This window comes from Molothrus aeneus, chromosome 27 (assembly GCF_037042795.1).
Source record: "Molothrus aeneus isolate 106 chromosome 27, BPBGC_Maene_1.0, whole genome shotgun sequence".
In the NCBI taxonomy this organism is placed as follows: Eukaryota; Metazoa; Chordata; class Aves; order Passeriformes; family Icteridae; genus Molothrus; species Molothrus aeneus.
Window position 1 is genome coordinate 2,575,997 of NC_089672.1, and position 20,381 is coordinate 2,596,377.

The window sequence follows — 20,381 nt, forward strand, 5'->3', positions numbered from 1 at the left end:
GGTGAGCACCAAGCGAGTGTTGACAGGTGACAGCTTCAAGCTGAGACTCTTCCAGATGCTCAGCAGGTCCTGGCATGAGCAGGGAGCAATCCCCCCAGGCAGGACTGGCCCCAAGCTCACGTTTAGGGGTGGTGGTGGAGGAGCCCATGGGATGAGGGGCTGAGGATCCCATCTGCCTGCAGCCTGTCCTGTATCTGGGGATGTGCTGGAAGTGCAGGGACAAGCACAGGACCAGCAGAGTCCCCAGGCTGAAAGGGTGTGGAACACTATCAAAGCTTTGGAGTGTTGGTACAGCCCCCTGGTCACTCTGCAGGCCCCAGGAGGCCTCAGGATAGAGCTGTGAGGGCTGAGCCTCCCTGCCCCAGTCCCACGTGCCCTCATCTCTCACGTGCCCGAGTCCAAATTATTCCCTTACTCATCCCTGGCAGCTTTTCCCAAGTGATCCCCAAAGCCAACCACAGCCTCCCCTGACCCACTGCCTGCACCTGAGCACCAAACACTGACAAACCAGACCCAAAAACCAGGGCCCAGGGCCTGGAGAGAACATGCAGAACACAGAATGGGGCTGTACAGTTGAGCAGAGAGCTGCCACAAGCAACAGGAATGGGATGTTTGCTCCAGCAGCCCCAGCTCCAGAAGGATCTGGGGACAAGCCCAGAGCAAGGCAAAGCAGCAGAGCTGGCCAGGGAGGGAGGGACAGTGCAGTCCCAACGCAGATGGCACATCAAGGACAGGATGCAGGCACAGCATGAGCACAGAGCACCCCATGGGTCCAGCAGAACCCAAGCTGCAACGAGAAACAGAAGTGCCAGAGTCCATGGCATCCACCTGCCTGTCCCAAGGAGGAGCCTCAGAGAGGGAACCAGCCACTCTGGCAAATCAAGAGGATCAAGAATTCTCTCCTCCAGCCAGGCAGCTGAGATAACCCAGGAAAGCAAATGCCACCATGGCTTCAACTCTCACCTCAGCTTTTAAAGCTCTTCCAGACCCACCTGGGCTGCCCTGGGGCCCTCTGAGCTCAGACACAGTACCCTACCTGCAGCAGGGTGGGCAGCCCTGCCCCGGCCCCATACAGTACCCATGATTTAAGTGCTTTGCATACATAGTTCACCATCATGCAGATACATTTCAGCATGCCCTGGGCCCCCCAGATGTGTCCTCCTGCAGCAGAGAGGTCCTTCATTCCAGGTAGGGCTTGTAGTGTGCGTTGGACTCCAGCCCTCTCCTGCTTCAGCTGCAGGGCCCAGGGCTGTGGCAGCCTGGCAGCTGCTGCCCACGATGGGGGTGGCACTGGGGGCTCAGCAAACACCAGCACCAGGGGAGCAGCTGCTCACAAAAAGAACCATATTTACAGAGCTACAGTCAGCTTCAATGGGTTACGTGTGCAGAGTCACCGAGACCGGCCGGAAACAACGAGCTGTGCATGCCACAGATCCTGCCAGGAAAACAAGGGTACCAACACGGATTTCACAGCTTCGTTGGCACAACTAAGGTGGGAGATTCATGGCTAAGCAGATCCTCCCAGCCCAGGCAGCAACACTCCAGAGGTGGTTATGACAAGAGGGAATGGTGGCCAGGTGAGGCACAGCACGGAGCGAAGATCTCAGCCAGGGAGCCCCACTGAGGATGAGGTTTCTCCTTCCTAAACGTGTCTCTGCATGCAAGAGCAGCACCCCTCGTACCAGACACCACCACAGCCTGCGAGGCCACTCAGAGAAGTGAGAGTGAAGGATGCACACACTCAGTGGAGCCTCCTCCTCCTCCTCTGCCTCCTCGGGTGTCCAGGCAGGGAACCCCTCGGTCACAGCACCGAGGAATCAAGAACCAAAGCTCTACAGTGATGCGTAGCGGGGCGACCTGCCAGCAAGAAGGGGATCTGACCTGCTTGTCAGGGAAGGGGAGGGGGCTGTGCTCATCCCCAGCAATTCAATCACAACTGGATCCCACCTCCTAGAGGCTGGAGCCCACTGCGAATCCACAGCCCAGCCTTTCTGTCCCATCAGCCAACACGGGTTTCAGCTACTGACCAAGAGGGACATCAGAAACGGTCACAGACATCTCAGAGGCTCTGAAGGAGCAGGAGCACAGAGACTCAACTATACAGGGTGCAAGAGTCCAGAGCCAGAAAGCAGCGCCCTGGGAAGAAGCTGAAGGCAGCTGTTGTGTTGTGCATGGGCTGCTCATCTGGCTGGTGGCTGGGAAAGGACCGGGTGAGCCAGGGTGACATTCAGGGAGTCATTGTGCTGCACCAGGGACGTGTGCTTGTAGTGCAAGACCAGGTCCTTGAGGGAGGCGTAGAGGTTGTAGGGTTCAGCAAACCCATAGCCCGTCGCCGTCTTGTAGATCACGCAGTGCTTGGTGTCACCATCCACCCTGCCAGGGAGACACGGGAGCCTGGGTCAGCAGTGGGACAGGGGAGCACAAACAGGGCCAAAAAAGCAGTGTAAACAATTGGCCCTGGCTGGAGGCAGATGGGGGCTGTCACCTCCAGCATCTGGCAAGGGGAGGGTGGAACAATGTAGGAACACAACCAGTCCCATCCCATCCCATCCCATCCCATCCCATCCCATCCCATCCCATCCCATCCCATCCCATCCCATCCCATCCCATCCCATCCCATGGATCCCATCCCATCCCATGGATCCCATCCCATCCCATCCCATCCTATCCCATCCCATGGATCCCATCCCATCCCATGGATCCCATCCCATCTCATCCCATCCCATCCTATCCCATCCCATCCCATCCCATCCCATCCCATCCCATCCTATCCCATCCCATCCCATCCCATCCCATCCCATCCCATCCCATCCCATCCCATCCCATCCCATGGATCCCACACCATCTCATCCCATGGATCCCACACCATCTCATGGATCCCATCCCATCCCATCCCATCCCATCAATCTCATCCTATCCCATGGATCCCATACCATCCCATGGATCCCATCCCACCCCACCCCTCCCCACCCCACCTGCACAGGATACTCACACCACAGAGCAGGCATAGCACCCCTTCTGGCTGCTCTCACGGATCAGGAAGGTGCCGTCCCGTTTCCCACACAGCATCTCCTCTGCCTGCACACGGTTGATCTTCCCCACGTACCACGTCCTCTCCTCGTGGTGGGGCAGCTCCTCCTCATCATCCATCATGGAGTATTGACTGCAATCGAGCACAGGCAGGGTCAGCTTCCCTAAATTTGGGTGTGTGGCCCCCACATCTCCCCACACTGCTTCATCTGGCAGGGAAGGCATCCTCGGCCTCCAGGCAGGGAGCTGGGATTTGCCCACAGCACGGGCAGAACCCGCTGCACAGCCTGTGCTCCCACATCCCCCAAATCCAACAGCACACGGGCAGGACACTCACTCCTCTGTCTCGTTCTTGATGCCCAGCCACTCGTTGATCTTCTTCTGCCGGGCACCCTTCTGCGTCAGCCACCTGGGGGAGGAGGGCAGAGCTCTGAGCGCGGCTGCAGCGAGCCCCGGGCGCGGCCGTCACCAGAGGGCAGCAGCCGCCGCTGCCGGGGAGCGCCGAGCCCCGAGGCCGCGCTGCGGGAGCGGCTCCAGCCCACAGCGGGCTGCGAGCCGGCCCAACGAGCCCCGGAGCCCCGGGGGAGGCAGGCGGATGGCTCCCGGGAAGCGCTGCAGGGGCACTACGTACACCAAGTACTGGTCCCGCAGCTTGCGCAGCTGCATCAGGTCTGGCTTGAGGCTGTTCATGCGCTTGTCGATCTCCCGGTTCTCTGAGGCTTGTTTCTTCAGGTCCTGCTCCAGCTTCATCTTGCTGTCGTGGATCTCTGTGATGCGGGACTTGAGCTTCTCTGAGTTCATGAGGATCCTGGGAGAGAGAGAGGGGGGTTTAGGCTGTGAGCCAGAGTGGGGGAGGTGGAGGAGGCAGCCTGCCAGCTCCAGCCCACAGCATGCTGCTGGAGAGACAAGGAGTCCACGTGCCTCGGCTCTGTGCTGAGCCAGGAGGATCCTTGCAGCCCCTGGAGCCCTTCTCCAGGCAGGGCAGGCCATCACCACCCCCATCCTCACCGTTGCACCTCCTTCTCGTTGCCCTCCCTCCGGAAGCGCTCAATGTACTCCTTGCTGCACTTCTCCTGTGTCTGACACTGCTCTTCAAAGATCTTGATCGTCTCATTGAAGGCCTCAATTGCCGTCCTCTTCATCTGCAGCTCCTGGAGACAAGGGAGGGAAAAGCTGAGGAACATTTCTGCACATTTGCATCCCCTCTTTCAACTTCCCCCAAAGCAGCTCTGTCCTTGCTGCAGGCAAAATATCTCCCTCTTCAAAGCCCGTCCTCTGGGGAGTCCCTGTCCATGAGCTGACAAATGAGGCAACAGGTGCCCCATCTCTGGTCCCCCCTGTACATAGCAGGGTGGCTGCCAGCACTCAGGGGGTGACAGAGCAGCCCTGGGGGGGTCTCAGGCAGTGCCCACATACCTGGGATGTACGTGTGTACTCCTCATACAGCAGGTCGTACTCCCAGCTCTTGTCCTGGTACTGCTGGTGATAAACCTTCAGCTGCTCCCCCACAGCTTCCACGCTGTCCTCCTTCACCACCTGGTCCTGCCATAGGCACAGCCTCAGTCAGGACCTGCTCCAGCTGGCCCCACAAAACCCCACAACAAAACATTCCAGCCCACAGGGAGAGGGATGGGACATTATCATCTACCAAAAGGGCAGGGATGGATGAACAAACACCCCTGGTTCAGGCTGTGCTTGCCAGCCATGTCCCTGCAGCACAGGCCTCACCTGCTGGTACTTGGAGATGGGGTAGAGCAGCCTGGTGTCCAGCTTGGCGTTGTACTGGGCGAGTGACTCGTGCCGGTAGTGGGTGATGAGCTCCACCACAGAGCCAAAGGTCAGGGGCTCCGAGAAGCCGTACTTGCCCTCCCGATGGAAGATCTTGATCAGCTTGTTATTGCCTCCCTTCCTGTATGCAGGGGAGAGGAGAGGCCACTTAGCACCACCCCAGCCAGAGACCTTGGCATCCCTGGAAGCACAGGGACATGTCCCAGGAGCTGCACCCCTGAGGCTCCCAGGGGATCCCAAAGCCCTACCTGAGTGTGAGTGTGTATTCCCCCTGGATCTTGCTGGAGGCATCACGCACCAAGAAGGTCCCATCTGGTGTGTCCCGGAGCTTCTCATTCACCTCCTCCCTGCGAGGAACAGGATTGTCACGGCCTGGGAGGTGGCCCCAAGGCTCACCTGATGGACAGGGCACCCCAGGTGTGAGCTGCCAGTCGCCCCCTTACCTGGAAATGTCCCCCCAGTACCACTCGGCGTCCTGCAAGGGCGCGTTGTTCCCGTTGGCCAGGCTGGCTGCGCTGGGCTTCGGCTTCGGTGGTTTGGGAGGCAGGGCTGTGAGAGAAGGAGGGATGAAACAGGGTGAGCCCAAATCCCAGCTCCTCACTGGCAATTCCCGAGTCCCTCTCCCTGCAGTGACTGGCCCAGGAAGGCCCCTCGGCCACCACGTTTCCTGGAGCTGCTCCAGGTACATCTCCAGCAGCTGAACACCTTGAGCCGGCCTCCAGGCTATCAAAACACCCTGAGCAACCCAATCATGGGGGCAGAGAGTCCACACCCACAAATGCCAGTGCCTCAGGCCCCAGGGAAGGGGTGTCTCAGTACCTGGAGGCAATTGTTCTGGCTCCAGCTCCTTTGTCTGCAGAAGTGTCTCCAGAAACAGCACAGAGAAGTCAGGGCTCAGCTCTGGGCTGCAGGGAGAGAAGAGACAAGTTAAGAACAGCAGTTGTGGGGTACAACATGGCACTGCTCCCACATCCCCTGGGGTCAGCTGGCTCACCCCAGCTGCCAGACCCCAGGCTGACAGGGCAGCAAGGTCTCTGTCCCGGCTCTGTCCCACCTCTGCGTGCTGCCAGCAGTTTAATCCCACGTGCAGCCCAGCAGGGACTGGACTCCTTGTCCTGGCAGGCACAGTGGCCGGAGCTGGGAGCACTGCTGGGACCAAAAGCCTGACGTACCTGGCGCCAGGCAGCCGGAGGAGCAGGGGGCCGAAGATCTCTCCCAGGGCCCGAGGGTGGAGGCTGTTGCTCTCGGCCTGCTGCGATACCTTCCCCAGATGCCGGAGCAGGAACTGCAGGGTGAGCGTGTTCTGGAGCGGGACCGCAGGCGACTCCAGGGCCAGCAGCAGCTGCTTCCGGCAATTCTCTGGCTGGGGGATCTCTGGGGAGAGAACAAGACACGAGGGAAGAGCTGGGACAGCCGGCACCACTCTCCACGCTCCGGCTGCGTCACAGCACAGGAGAGCTGTCAGCACTGGGCGCCATGTGCCAGGCCCCATAGGGACAGGGCTTATTTTAATATCCCAGATGTGTCCACCCCACCCAGGCACCCATTCCCAAGCCAGCCAGGGAGGCCCTTACCCTGCAGGATGCGAAGGATATCTCCATGCACTGACACTGGCACCACGGGGGAGGGCAGGTCCTGCAGGTAACCTCGCAATGCCTCGCCCAGGGAGTGCACGTCCAGGGGCTCCAGGTCACCCAGGGTCCAATCTGTCAGGGCACAGATTTCCCATGGGAGGGTGGACACAGTACTGGGCACCCAGCTGGCAGCTCCGGTGCTGCCAACACCCATCCCATAAACCATCACACAGCAGCCAGCTATCATGAGAGCTCACCAGCACCACGAGGAAGCTCAGGCAGCCTTCAGGCAGTTCATGTGACAGAGGATGTGCACCCCAGAAATAATCTGGTTCTGGGAACCCCAGCAGTTCCCCTTGGGAGAGGGCAGAGGTCATTCTGGGTACCCACAACCTTTGCTCTGAACCTCAACACAAGAATTCTGAGCAGGTATAGTTTGGGTGAGAGTTTTGCTCTCCGCTGCCAGCAAGAGTCGAGTGCAGACTGAGCAGCCACACACCTCCCTCGAACTCAGCATTTTGGGAAGCACAAAAGGCCCGTCCCAAGAGCCCAGGCTGGCAGCACTGTGTGGTTGGGGTTTGCAGGAACGTCTGCGGGAGGGGACTCGCCAGCGTGGTGCCGGATGAGGCCCCAGCCCAGCCGAGAGGCAGACGGCTCCCAGGGCTCCCCGGCACAGACATCGGCCCCAGCCACCAAGCTGAGCTCAGAGATCCTCCCCTGCTTATTAGTGGCATGACAGAGCCAGAGAAGCCTCCACCAGCCCATCAGAAGGGCACCCCAAAGACAGCAGGGGACAAGCACAGGGGTTCTGTTGTTTGCCTGCAAGTCTCTGAGCCAGCCCCCCACGGATGGTGGCAGGGATCCCCTCTGTCCCATCCCTTCCACGCAGGACAAGGACACGTTGGGATGGGGACAGCCCAGCCCCAGAGGCAGCGTGCTGGGAGTCAGGAACTGCCGGGGACAGGCGAGCCTGGCCTGGATTGCATTACTGCATTATTGCATTGCGCTGTCACATCCACTAATCTCCTCCATCTGAGCCGATTCGCCTCCACCGCGCCGAGCTGGTTCTTACCGGTTCTCAGCGCCTGCCTCAGTTCGGAGCCAGATGTCCTGTACAACATCTCGCTGTCCAACCCTGCGGAAGGGGGGACACTGCTGTCAGCTCCAGCACAGGCACTGTTTCGCTGCCAGCTGGGCCATGGTTGTGGCATGGCCAGGCCTGGATGGTGTCCAAGCCAACCCCCTGCTGCAGCCCCCTTGGCCCCCAGGACACGCGGTTCAGTGGCCCCATTTTTCCACCATGGCACAGATCCAGGCTGGAAGCTCTTCCCAAACCGCAGCACCCACCCAGTGCGTGCAGGTACCCAAATCAAACACCCTCACGGGCCTCAGCAGCTCAACCCAGGGAGGAAGATGAGAGCAGCTGTGTCCTGTGTGTCCCACAGAGCTCAGGTTTCATTGTGGAGTTTTGGGGGTTTATCAGCATCCCCAGTGCTCAGCATTGCCCCCTTACCTTTCTTCTCAATAGCTTCCACCAGCTTCACCAGGAGCGGCGGAGCAATCTCGGGAGGACTGAACTGCTCCTGCAAGTCCAGGAGAGGAGACCCTGGGGGAGAGGGAGGGAGAGAAGGGCTCAGCACCAGCTCAGCCCTCAGCAGCAGAGCTGGGCACAACCCAGGCAACTTCCAAGAGGAGCAAGGAAAGCCGTGGCCCCCGCTGTGAGGCTGTGGCCCCAGCAAACACAGCATGCAGCCTACAAGCAACCTGCCCAGGAGCCAGCCCAGCACTTGTTGAGCTCCAGCCCTGACTGGGTGCGCACAGGGAGATATCTGCTGCTCTGAGCAGAGGCCTGGAGACAGAGCCCACCCCCCTGGGGACCCCTACCCCCCCGGGCAGGCAGCACAGGGGTTACCAGGGCTCCTGGAGCTCAGGGCTGGGTCCCTGCCCAGCACAGGGGCTGCATAGGGCTGGCAGGGGAGCGGGGCCAGGGAGCTCACTCTGCTGCTCGTGGTGAGCTGTGATTAATCCAGCGATTCAGACAGAACGCCGTGTCAGCAAATTCCTGCCCTTGATTGCTCGTTTAACATGGAAACCGGCCCCGTGCCTCCCCCTCCCCGTGAGCCCACAGCCTCTGTGCAAGCTGCTACAGGGTCCCCCCATTCCTGGGGGATCTGCAGCCCCATGTCAGGTGGTATTTCACTGCCACTTCCAGAAAATCTTGAGGTTCTGGCTGCAGGCACCCCCCTCCCCTGTGCATGCCGGGGCAGGAGCACGCAGGCCTGGCTGAGGAGCTGCCAGCAGGAGGTTTGCAGGGGGATGAGCGGTGCCAGGCTCCATCCCGCTTCCAAAGCAGCACCAGCCGGAGCAGGAGCTTCCTCCAGGCTGGTCCACAGCACCTGGCAGACCCTGGGGAGCCCGCAGTGGGTGAGGACACCCAGCACACTCCACTCTGCAGAGGCAGAGCCAAGAGGCTGCTCCCCGTTGCGAAACAGCTCCGTTGTCATGGATCTGACCCGAGCTCGCCTGGTGTGGTCTCACCACAAGGCGCAGCAAGCTGGAACTGAGCACCCAGCTCAGCCTCCTGCACCCACGGCCTCGAGGGGAGACAGAACAGCCATGGGAAGGGAAGGGAAGGGAAGCACAAGGGTCAGGCACCCAGCAGCTCTGCAAAGGCCTGTGCTGCTGGGAGAGGGGACAATCCCCCAGTGGAGCAAGCTCCTGGGCATGGTGTGGGTCGCTGTGGGGAAGCTGCAGGCAAACTTCCAGGCTGGCAGCTCCCTGCCTGACCCTTGGGAAGAACTGAAGGGAGAGTAAATACTGGCACTGCCCACGTGGCCCGGCCGGGAATGTGCTGCTTCAGCAGGCAGCAGCTTGTCTTTTTCTGTCAGGCACAGAGCGGGGAGCCAGCAGCAACTCCTGAGCCTGCCGGGCCTCCGGGCTGGGCTGCCGTGAACAAGGCTGCTCACAGCACAGCCCGGGCAGCTGCGGAAATATTCCCGAGCCGCATTTTCCGCTCGTGTTCTCTGCGGAAGGCAAACACCAGCAGCTCGTAAATCCAGCGGCAGAACGCGCCGGGTCTCGCTGCTCCCGGGACAGCTGTGGGGCTGGCCCTGCTCCACGAGTGACACTGAGGGGCTCAGGGGTCCCTGCCAGCCAGGGCAGGAGCTGGGAAGCAGGGAAGGAGCTTCGTGGGGCTGCCAGGAGCCGCTTCTGCACCTCCTAAAGTGCACGCCGTGAAGAACTAAGACAGGCTTGGCTCAAATACGGTTTTTCCATTGCAAAAATGTGTCTCCCCAGCAGAATACAGAAATAAAGAATCACAGAATATCCTGAGTTGGAAGTGAACCACAATGATCTTCAAGTCCAGCTCTTAAGTGAATGGCCCATAGAGGGATCAAACCAGCAGGCTGAGTGTAAAATGGCTCTGGGGTGTTTGAAATGCCTCCCTGCAGGCCCTGCCTATGCCCTGAGTGGAGGTTGGCTCTGGGGATGGCCCCACAGGGGACAGGGACAGGGTAAAACTCAGTGGAGCAGGGAGAGGGACCATAGGATCCTGGCTAGTTGTAGAACAGAGCGGGAGAAGGATCTTGGAGATGTAAGAGTGGGACAAAGCTGGTCTCACGTGCCCTGGTACCCCACCCTCCATCCCTGGGCACAATGCAGAGAGGCTGGCTTTTGGTTTCCTTCCCAAATTTGTCTTTGCTGTGCTTCGGGAGCTTTGGCACGTATCTTGTTCCACTTCCCAGAGACCCCACCATTGGCTTTGACCTCCAGACACACCTCCACCAAGCGGGGAGAGCCGAGGAGGGCAGAAATCCAGCCCCCGAGGGAGCACATGCAGGCAAGGCCAGCACAGGCAGCACAGAGCACATCCCAGCAGCACAGAGCAGCAGCACAGAGCACATCCCAGGCTCCTGAGAGGAGCAGCTTTCTTGGAAAGGCAGGTTGCAAGCGGGATGACTCAGGTCAGGCTCTCCTGCCAACCCAAACGCAGCAGGGCCCGGCCGCATTCCCACCCTGCGGAGATGTTTCCTGGGGCCGCCCCTCCGGCTCCGGGAGCAGGAGGCAGCTGCAGGGAGCTGCACCAGCCCCACAAGCCCGGTTTCGTAAGACCCCAGAGGTGTTTTTACACAGCCAGAAGCATCTGCTGGGGTAGCCGTGGTTCCCAGGCACAGAGGGACGGGGAGGATGCAGCACTGCCAGCTGGGAGCGTTCCCTGGCACTCTCCAGCTCCTGCTGCTGACCCCACTCCTCCCATGTACACCAGCACGAGATCTTCTGTCAGGCATGGGAAGGCCAAGTGTGGCTGTCACCCCCCAGGGGATCACAGAATGGTCTGGATTGGAAGGGACCTTAAAAGATCACCCATTAAAACCCCCCTGCCTTGTGCAGGGACACCCTCCACTAGATCAGGTTGCTCCAAGCCCCATCCAGCTTGACCTGGAACACTTCCAGGGATGGGGCAGCCACAGCTGCTCTGGGAAACCTGTGCCAGGGCCTCACCACCCTCACAGTCAGGAATTTCTTCATAACATCTAATCTAAATCTCTCCCTCTTTTAATTTAAAACTTCCCCCTTGTCCTATCACTATCTGTATAAGAAGCCTCTCTCCCTCTTTTATATAAGCTCCCTTTAAGTACTGGAAGGCCACAATAAGGTCTCCCAGAGCCTTCTCTTCTCCAGGTGAACACCCCCAGTTCTTTCAGCCTGGCTCTAAAGCAGAGGGGCTCCAGCCCTAGGAGCACTTCTGTGGCCTCCCCTGGACTCACTCTAACAGGCCCACATCTTTCTTGCCTTGTCCAGACCCAGACTCAGCACTGCAGGTGGGGGTCTCACAATGGAAGAGTAGAAGGGAGAAGCCTGGGGGCTGCTGAGCCCTGGCCACAGGGTTGATGTGCCTGGGAGCCAAACAAACAGGCTAAGAGCAGGCAGCTGCCACAGCTCCACAGGCAGGGCTGAGGCACGTTGGCTCTCCCAGCCCGCGTCTGTGCCAAGGCCAGGCGGGCTGGGAGGCAGCTGCAGGTGCAGGACAGCCCATGCCCAACCCCAGGGTGGCTGCCTGGCCCCAGCGAGGGCTCTGCGACCCGCGGGGTGGGCTGGCTGCCAGGCAGACAAGCAATTAGCTCCAGTTCTCAGAAGAACTCTTTTAGACCCTGACTTTTCTCCTCTTGCCCAGAGACAAGTAATTGTGTCTCTCAGCAGGGCTGAGCAGCTCTTGGCAGGGAGCACTGCCCCAGGCGCTGCAGGGGCGGGGAGGTGGTGGTTGGGAGAGGTCAGGACTTATCCTGAAGGGAGGGAGCCTGGCAAAACTCAGTGGAGCAGGGAGAGGGACCATGGGGATCCTGGCTGGTTGCAGAACAGAGGGGGAGAAGGATCATGGAGATGTAAGAGTGGGACAAAGCTTGCCCCAGGAAGCTCTGCTGAGCAGATTGACAAGCTGGAGGAACAAAGTGCTTTCCTCTGGGGCAGGACTGAGAGAGGCTGGCTTTTGGTTGTGACTCAACTATACTGCTGCTGGTGGGGCAACCCAGTACTGCCGAGCTGAGGGTTTCACTGCTGTCCTGTGAAGCCAGTCACACAGCAAGACTGTGGAGGTGTCCCAGAGCGACAGGGCACACAGCAGGGCTTACCTTGCTCCAGAGCCTCGGGCAGCCGGCCACCACTGGCCCCGGGTGTGGCAGGCAGGGGTCTCTGCACCCGGGGTCGGTGTGAGGGGACAGCGATTTTCACCGGCCCCACGTACTCCACGTAGGTGCCAGGAAAGTCCCCCTTCTGCTTGGTGCGCTCGTTGACACCCAGGATCCACCCGATCTGATTGGGGGTCTGCTCATCTCCATCTTTGAAGCCCAAGGCTTGCAGGGCCCCCTTGCTCACGACCAGGATGTCCCCGGGCAGCAGGTCAATGTCCTCCTCGCGCTCCTTGCGGTACGGGTAGAGCGCGCGGTACTGGAAGCCGTCGGTGCTGCCCATCCTCTCTGCCGGGGGAGAAGGGCTCTGAAGGGTGAGGCAGCACGTTCCAGGTGGGAGAGGAGGGCCCTCAGAGGCAACTCTCCCCCATCAGCACTGTGAACTGTCTCTGTGTGAACTGGCACCCCAGGAGCCTGGTCTGGGTGCCCAGGAGCGCTTAGGTGCAGCCCCTTTTCCTCAGCTTGAAACCACGATTCAACCAAATTATGGAGCAGAGGGAGAAGGAGACGAACATAATCCAGCACTGGTGAGAGGGCATGCAGCAAAGAAACCCGAGATCAGGGTCTGTTTCACCAAAAAAACCAGTCTCTTGGAGTCTGGGGAGGAAAAGCACAGTAGGCTTCCAGCCTGGAACAGCGTGGCACGCTATGTTCCCCTTTCCAGTGCCTGCAAAGAGAAGAAGAATTGTCACTGCACACAGCCAGGCACCCCATGCCCTCCTGACACGCCAACATTCAAACCAGGGGTTCACCGGAGAGAGGCAGGACTCGTTTCTCTCCTACCCAGCAGCTGCTGCTGAGCCCTGGATCCAAGCAGGGCGTGCTAATCCCGATTTACACTCCCAAAAGCAAGTGAGGAGCCAGTGGCTGCAGGCAGGAACGCTGCCTGCTCTCTGCTACTGCCAGGCACCAGCTCTGCATCTTAAAGAGGTTCACCCCTGCTTCTTCAGCTTACCCTCCTCGCAGCACTTATGCAAACAAGGAGACAACAAGTGGGACAAAACAGCCTTTATGCAGGATAACTTTTGCATACAGAAAAGGGTGACCCTGCACCCACCAGCTGCAGGCCCTGAATGGGAACAGAACAAACAGATTTAACCTTCCCTTGTTAAATCGATTAAATTTCACAGTTCACCTTTACATCTTGCCATGCAATCCCCCACAAAGGCATCTTCTGAAGGGAGCTGCCCACAAATGTAGGTTAACCACGCTTTCAGCAAAAGGCTTTCGAGATGCACTGCCATTCCCACAGAACAGCACTTCAAAGCTTTGCTCTGAGCAAAAAGTCAATTTTTGAACTTTTCAAAAGCAGCAGCAGCATCAAGTACAGGCACAGGTTCCTTTCGCAGAGATGGAGGCAAAAGGAGTTAAAATAATCTTTAGAAGCCTTCAAGTCTACTTAGAGCTCCTAACTGCCTTTCAGCTATTCAGAGAGAAATTGAATATGCTGCCTGCCCTGCCCAGAAATCCACCAAAAAGAATAAACCTGGGTTATAACATGTTGTTGAAGAGATGTACGAGCCGGGACATTCCCACCAGCCAGGCACGTCCTCTTTTCCCATCCCCTCCTGGCTGCACAGGCCAGTTTTCCACTTCCCTCAGGCAAATCCCAGAGTTCTGGTTCCCGCAGAAATGGCATGCGGCCGAGGACCGGACCTGCAAGGCACTGGGGCAGCCAGAACTCAGCCTTCCCAGGGACACCCTGGGCCTGCTCAAATGCTGCAGGTCCTGTTAAAGGCTTGAGCTGCTTTGGCCCAGAAACCACCAAACCCAGCTCAAACTCCTGAGCCTCATCTGAAAACTATTAACGAGCAGGAAGGTGCTTCTCAGGGCTGTGGGAGCCTGGGCAGAGGGATGTGAGGAGGTAAAGGGAGCCAGGACACCCTTCCCAGAGGGGTCAGTGAACAACCAAGCATGGCACGAAGCCAGGGCTGCTCTGACTGCTGGTTGGACTCTGTGACAGGCACCAACGGTGGTGATCTGCAGGATTTCAAAATAACCCTTCCGGGCCAGTTACACTTTACAGTTCATATCAGCTACAAATCCCTCTTTCCTCCTGCACGTGGTATATCACCCCTGCACGTGGTATATCACCCCTGCACGTGTCACCACATCTGCACGTGCTGCCACAAAGTCTGGGATGGGGGTGAGTCCCCTGAGAGGAGCCAGACCCACCTCTCACAGCCGGGCTCTCCAGCTCAGCACCAGGGCTCCTTCCCTTGACAAGGACAAAAGGCACAAAGAGGCCATGGCACAGGAAACCTGTGCAGCAGCCAGAGCCCGCACTGCCTGCCTGAGCTCGGGCAGGCGTCCCAGCCAGGCTGTCTTTGCCATGAATGAACAGGCACTGCCCGCGGGGAGGTGAGGCACTTGCGGCCAGAGGCGGGTGGGGAACAGGATTGAGCCTGATCCAACTTGCTGGAGAGCTTCTCCAGAAATCCAGGAGCAACACCAAACTGCAGAATTCATGGAGAGACCCTACAGAGGTTTCTGATGTTCACAGGGGAAGCAGCACAGCCCAGCAGGGTCGCTATGAAAGCTCCCACCATGCTGGGATAGTGGCCACAAGGAACTCGCAGCAGAGCCCGCATTTCCCCAATCCAACCAGCCCCAGCCAGGAAAATATTACTTCATAATCCAGAGCATAAAGAGAGATTTATGACCAGGCTCACTGGCTGCCCCTCTGAGTGCTGCCTGTCAGGGTCCCCCAGAGCGGAGTCGCCGTGCCGGGGGCACTGTCTGGATGCCAAGGGCCTGAGTGGCCGCTGGGCACGGCACTGGCAGCTCCCCCTCCTCCTGGGAAGGACAGACCCCAGAGTGGCTCCTCCTGGAGAGGAGAGACTCAGAGTGCACCCAGAGGCAGCAGAGCCCAAGCCCAGCAGGGTCAAGGCTCCCCCACAGGCACCCCCCCAGCTTCCACCCGCAGATCCCAGCCCCGACTCCGGGCGTCTCCGACAAGCCGGTGCAGCTGAAGAGGCTGGAAGGACAAAACGCTCAGGCCTGGCAAACTCGTTCAGTAGCTTTTAAAAGCAGATCTGCATGGAGGGGTGGGAAGAGGAGAGTGACTCTGGAGCACTGAGTGTCTCCAAAGAGCAGGTCCCACAGCTTCTTCCAACCGACTCCTTCACAGCCTTCTTCCCTGGGGTGGGAATGCAGGCACAGCTCTGTGCCACCACGCTCTCCACATCCCAGTGGGTCACTGGGCACACAAAAAAATCCAGAGAACTCAGAGGCAGGCTGTTCCTGGAGAAGCCTCACCTGTTTTCCCCACACTCAGCCCAGGTGGGCACTGAGTGCTCATGAACATGAGTGAGGAGCCCCCCGGGTGACCCAAATCCTCATGGCTAGTGCCAGCACCGTCCTCTCCAGGGCAACAGCTGTCCTCTGTCCTGCCAGGGACCCAGCCAGAGGCTTCCCTGGCTGAGCTGCAGGAAGGCTGTGCACCCTTGGAGTGCAGCTGACAGAGCTCTGGGGATTGGGAACACACACTTCCCAAAGCTCTGGAACAGCTCTTGGGAGGGAAGGCAGCGCTGAGAGGCCGGGACACGCACGAGCCTGTCGGCTGGAAGCGCACCTCGGAGCAGGAGAGAGGCAGCACCTCGCCAAAAGATTTCTGCTGGGCCCAGCTCCAGCTTTGCTCAGCTCTCAGAGAGGAACCTCGTGTGTCTGTGCTGGTGAGCGCTTGCTTAGGCTGCTCTGAAAATCCCATGCATCAGACAGCTAAATACCTTTGGTAAATCTATCTCAGCGCCCAGAAACAATCCCTCGATTCATTAACTGCTGTCAATACTTTCTTTGTTTAATACATCGGTTTGAAACAAAAAACACATTACAAGTCTTTTTGTCTGTGCCCAGCACATAAATAAAAGCATCTTAACATTTTAAATGTGGTTCCTGTGCTTTTTAACCCAGTTCCAAATGCAGTTCCAAGTGCAGCTTGACTTGAAGCAAGACTGAGTTACTTTCCTTCCAGAGAGAGGAAAGAATGCATAAAAATATTTAAAATAAGAATATGCTCACACCAGTATATGCAGCTCCAACCTCTCCAAGTTACATCAGATCCTCAGCGAGCAAAACAAACACCCTATCGAGTTTGAACTGCAAGTTACAAACAAAAAGAACAAACTTTTCCTTTAATAAAAAGAGAAAATAGAACAATGCAATGATGGATGGGAATAAAAATGGACAGGGAATTGTCTGCCACGGTGACATCTGCTGCTGCATCACATCCTTCTGACCCACACAGCCAGGGCAGCTCTGATGGCCTCAGCTCCTGAAGCTGCCAATGGCAAGCACATCATGGGTCATCCTGTGCCCACCGAGTGGCAGAGAGGGCAAGAGCTCGGCAGCCCCTGATTTATAATCAGGACAAACAGCACAGCAAACCCCTGTCTGTGCTCCCAGGCAGCTTCCCGGGCCCGCTGCCTCCCCAGCAGGAACAATGACTGGAGAAACGTCTGGCGAGGCTGGAGCCATGAGCCAGGCTGTGCTAGAGGCAGCAGTGCCACGAGGAGCTGTGGGGGAAGGAGCTGGGAGAGCCTGCAGGGAGCTGGGGCGGGCGGGAAGCGGAGCTGGACACGCTCCAGCAGCTGCCCCTGGGGAAGCGGCCAGCGGAGCAGGGAGAGCTGGAGCCCGGGCTGGCCACGGCGCTGCCAAGCCAGCTGGTATTTCCTTCCAAACAGGGAAAAGCTGCAGGGGAGGAGGGGAGGTATGCCTGAGCCGTGCCCCAGCCAGGCATGGGACGGCCAAGGCCGTTTTCACCTCTTCTTTTCCCCAGAAATGCTTCCCAGCCAGCCAGCAGCAGCTCCTGCCCACAGCCACAGGCCACCCTTTGCCAGGGACACTGAGCATCTCCTCCTGCTCATGCCTGAGTTTCATTAAATATCTTGCTTTATTCACCAAAGCCCGAGGAAATGAAGGAGTATCTGAAATATTTCACTGAAAAGGTCAATGTCATGATTAGCAGGGACACGAGGAGCTGAATAAAACAGGATGGCCAACACCTTCCTCACTTTTGGGAGACCACTGGAGGTCCCAGAGACCTCCTGCTCAAAGGCTGGACAGCGTGAGAGCACCTCAGGCAGTCTGCACACTTACTCCAAGACTTCTCACACTGTCCAGAGGCTTCTGACACTGAACTTCCTTGCTCCAGCTGAAGCTTGTTCTTTCTCAACCACCTCACAAACTTTCTCCTCCTGCCTACAAGACATTTTTATGTGGCCAGAGACTTTTATTTGCTGGCAGTGGGCAGAGAAGGACCCAGCACCCAACACCAGCCCCATCACCTCACTCCAGGCTGCTCTTACACCATCCCCCAACGCAGCAAGAACACACGAATTCCATTTTAGGAGCATTCATGGAGCTGGCTTTAGGGATATAGAAACCCAGGAGCTGTATTTTGGCAAAAAAATTACAGTTCTAAAAAAAACCTGAGTACATGAAAAAAAAAGAAATCCAACTGCTCTTGCTAACTTATCTGCTTAAAATCACATTCCCCAGGGTATTTGGAATTTATATGATTTATTAGCAGCTCTGTGCAGCTCAGCAATCACATGAAGTAACCGACGAGGTAAGAAGCACCCAAGTTAATAGACCAGCATGATTTGGATATTGGTGAGAGAGCCAAGACCTTCCAACTTGAGAAATCCACCATCCCTTCCTCTGTCTGCTTTTCATCTTCCATTACCCAGCTACTTTAGCTCCAAGCTGCGGCTCCAGAGATTCCCAGAGGAATTAAAAGAGCCCTCGATATTATAAATACTCTTTTTCATTGTAAACACACCCCGGCACTCAGAGCTCTGACACGGCTCCAAACTGGCTCCGCAAACCACTCTGCTCCTCGCCACATTCCAGCTGAGCCGCGCTCTCCCTTCCAACCCAGCGCCTTTGTCCAAGCCAGACCCAACTGCAGGCACAGAGGATTTTCCTGTGTGCCTAAAACCTTGTTCCAGTGAGTTGGGAACGCTGGGGTTTGGGGCAGCTTTAGGAGGAACGAGGCCGTGCCATGAAGCTGGAAGCACGAGCTGCCCACGTCAAAGGGAGTCACCAAAGAAACCAAACCATGCCTTGGACTTTCCCACATGGTGGAAGGCTAGAGCAGAGCCCAGTGCAGCCTCGGGGACACGGCAGCCCTCGGCATGTCGGGGAAGGGTGGGGGAATGGCCAGGAAAGCAGTGATTTAGGCTATATTTACTCAGCTGTCTCCATTCTCTGCTCTCACAGAGAAAGTCACAGGGCCAGTTCCCCAGCGGCTCCAAGAGCTGCTTGGGAAATCAAAGCTGCATTAATGGGAGGAGAGGCAGCCACGGCTCCATTGAAAGGCAACGCTGGGGCTGCTCCAGCTCCTCACAGCTCGCTTTTCTCCACAGTTTTACCCTCTGGTTTTATCCCCTATCGATCACAGACCCCCAGTTCAGGAGGCACAAGACCATGGGAACCTTCCTCCTCAAGGGGCTGAGAAACATCCCCAGGAAGGGAAGAAATGCAATGGCCAACCTCTGTGGGAAGCAGTGGCGGGGGCTCATGCCAGAGCCAGGGCTCGGGGGATGCCGTGCAAAGCCACCCTTGGGCTGAACCTGGCATATCCCTGGGGCACCAGCTCCAGCCTGGGACCTGCTGGGTGTGAACTGCCCCCGGGGCAGGGGGAACAGAGCTGGGACCCCCAGGACTCTGGGCGATGGGGATGTACCGTGCGAGGGGGTCCCTGCATTGTCACCACTGTGGGGACAGTGGCACGGGGGGGATCTGTGATGGCACTGCTGGGCTGCAGACAACCAGGAGAGATTGGGGACACAGTCCCGGCAATGGCGGAGGGGGACAGGGACAGCTGGGGGCAGAATGGGGGGCACAGCCCCGGCAATGGGGGGGACAGGGACAGTTCGGGGGGGTAATCGGGGGCACAGCCCCCGCAATGGGAGGGACAGGGACAGCTCGGGGCGGAATGGGGGCACAGCCCCGGCAATGGGAGGGACAGGGACAGCTCGGGAGGCATCGGGGGGCACAGCTCCGGCAACGGGAGGAACAGGGACAGCTCGGGGCGGAATGGGGGGCACAGCCCCGGCAATGGGAGGGACAGGGACAGCTCGGGGCGGAATGGGGGGGCACAGCTCCGGCAACGGGAGGAACAGGGACAGCTCGGGGGGGTAATCGGGGGCACAGCCCCCGCAATGGGAGGACACAGAGACAGCCCTGGGGGGACCGGGGGGGCATATCCCCGACAATGGGGGGGACAGGGACGGATCGGGAGGAATCGGGGGGGCATAGCCTCGGCATCACGGCGAAGCCACACGGCAGTGGCAGTGTCCTGGCAGCGGGACACCGTGCGCCGGCAGCTCCCGAAGGGTCCGGGGACATCCTCGAGGTTGCCCCGTGATGGACAGAGCCAAGCCCCGGGGAGCCTCACGCTGAGGGGGTCCCGACGCCCACCCTGGGCCTGGTTTCGATCTGGGCCCGCTCTCCCCCATCCCGATGCCCCGATCCCGATCCCGCCGCTCCCGGCCCCGCCGCACCTCTCCGCCGGCCCCATCCGCCGCCGCTCGCCTCCAGCCCGCTGCTGCCTCCGGCCCGGCGGAGCCTTGGACAGGCCCGAGCGCCGCCGGAACGGCCCGAACCCGCCCCGGAAACAGCCGACAGCAGACGAGAGAGAACGGAACTGCCCGAATCTATCCCGGAAATAACCGAGCGCCGACGACAGGGGACGGAGCTGACCGAAGACTCCGGCCCCGCCCCTCCCCTGGCCCGATCGTTATCGGGGCCCCGCCCCTCGCGCGAGACTCTCCGGAAGGAGCCGAGAGGGTCCGGAAGGAGAGCGCGGCGTCGCCCCCTGGTGGCGAATGGAGCGGGCACCGCATCGGGCACCGGGATTGAACCGGGACTAAACCGGGATTGAAACGGCATTGAACCGGGATTGAAACGGCATTGAACCGGGATTGAAACGGGATTGTACCGGGACTGAACCGGGAACGGGGCACAGCACCAGGATTGTACTGGGATTAAAACGGGATTGTGCCAGGATTGAATGGGGATTGAACCGGGATTCTACCGGAATTGAACCGGGATTATGCCGGGATTGTACTGGGATTGAACCGGGACTGAACCGGGATTGAACTGGGATTGAACCAGGGTTGAACCGGAATTGAACCAGGAACGGGGCGCAGCACCGGGGCTTCACCAGGCACTGGGGCTGCACTGGGCACCAGGGTGGCACCGGGAACAGGGCACAGCACCGGCACTACCCGGGCACTGGACACTGGGCACAGCACCGGACATGGGGCACTGCAGCAGGACTGCGCTGGGCATGAGG

General features: G+C 58.8%; 1 protein-coding gene across 1 annotated transcript; it reads right to left on the bottom strand.

Annotated features, from left to right (window-relative positions):
* Positions 1 to 1,106: 1,106 nt before the first annotated feature.
* Positions 1,107 to 19,740, bottom strand: PIK3R2 (phosphoinositide-3-kinase regulatory subunit 2). Its single transcript, XM_066566176.1, has 16 exons — positions 19,588 to 19,740; positions 12,023 to 12,746; positions 7,906 to 7,998; positions 7,465 to 7,527; positions 6,393 to 6,524; positions 5,991 to 6,192; positions 5,638 to 5,723; positions 5,262 to 5,367; positions 5,067 to 5,165; positions 4,759 to 4,939; positions 4,447 to 4,572; positions 4,039 to 4,181; positions 3,662 to 3,838; positions 3,368 to 3,439; positions 2,993 to 3,163; positions 1,107 to 2,373 (listed from the first exon to the last, which is right to left on the bottom strand). Exons 2-16 carry the CDS (start codon positions 12,360 to 12,362, stop codon positions 2,181 to 2,183), a joined length of 2,184 nt encoding a protein of 727 aa, XP_066422273.1. The 5' UTR covers positions 12,363 to 12,746; positions 19,588 to 19,740; the 3' UTR covers positions 1,107 to 2,180.
* Between the last annotated feature and the right edge of the window lie 641 nt (positions 19,741 to 20,381).

Bases quoted from the DNA above. Each gene is read 5' to 3' on its own strand.
- PIK3R2 (XM_066566176.1), bottom strand. From the start codon at position 12,362: ATGGGCAGCACCGACGGCTTCCAGTACCGCGCGCTCTACCCGTACCGC. The intron at 5,368-5,637 runs GTACTGAGACAC...CTTCTCTCACAG, and splicing joins GCCAGAACAATTGCCTCCAG to CCCTGCCTCCCAAACCACCG. The intron at 5,166-5,261 runs GTAAGGGGGCGA...TGTTCCTCGCAG, and splicing joins TACTGGGGGGACATTTCCAG to GGAGGAGGTGAATGAGAAGC.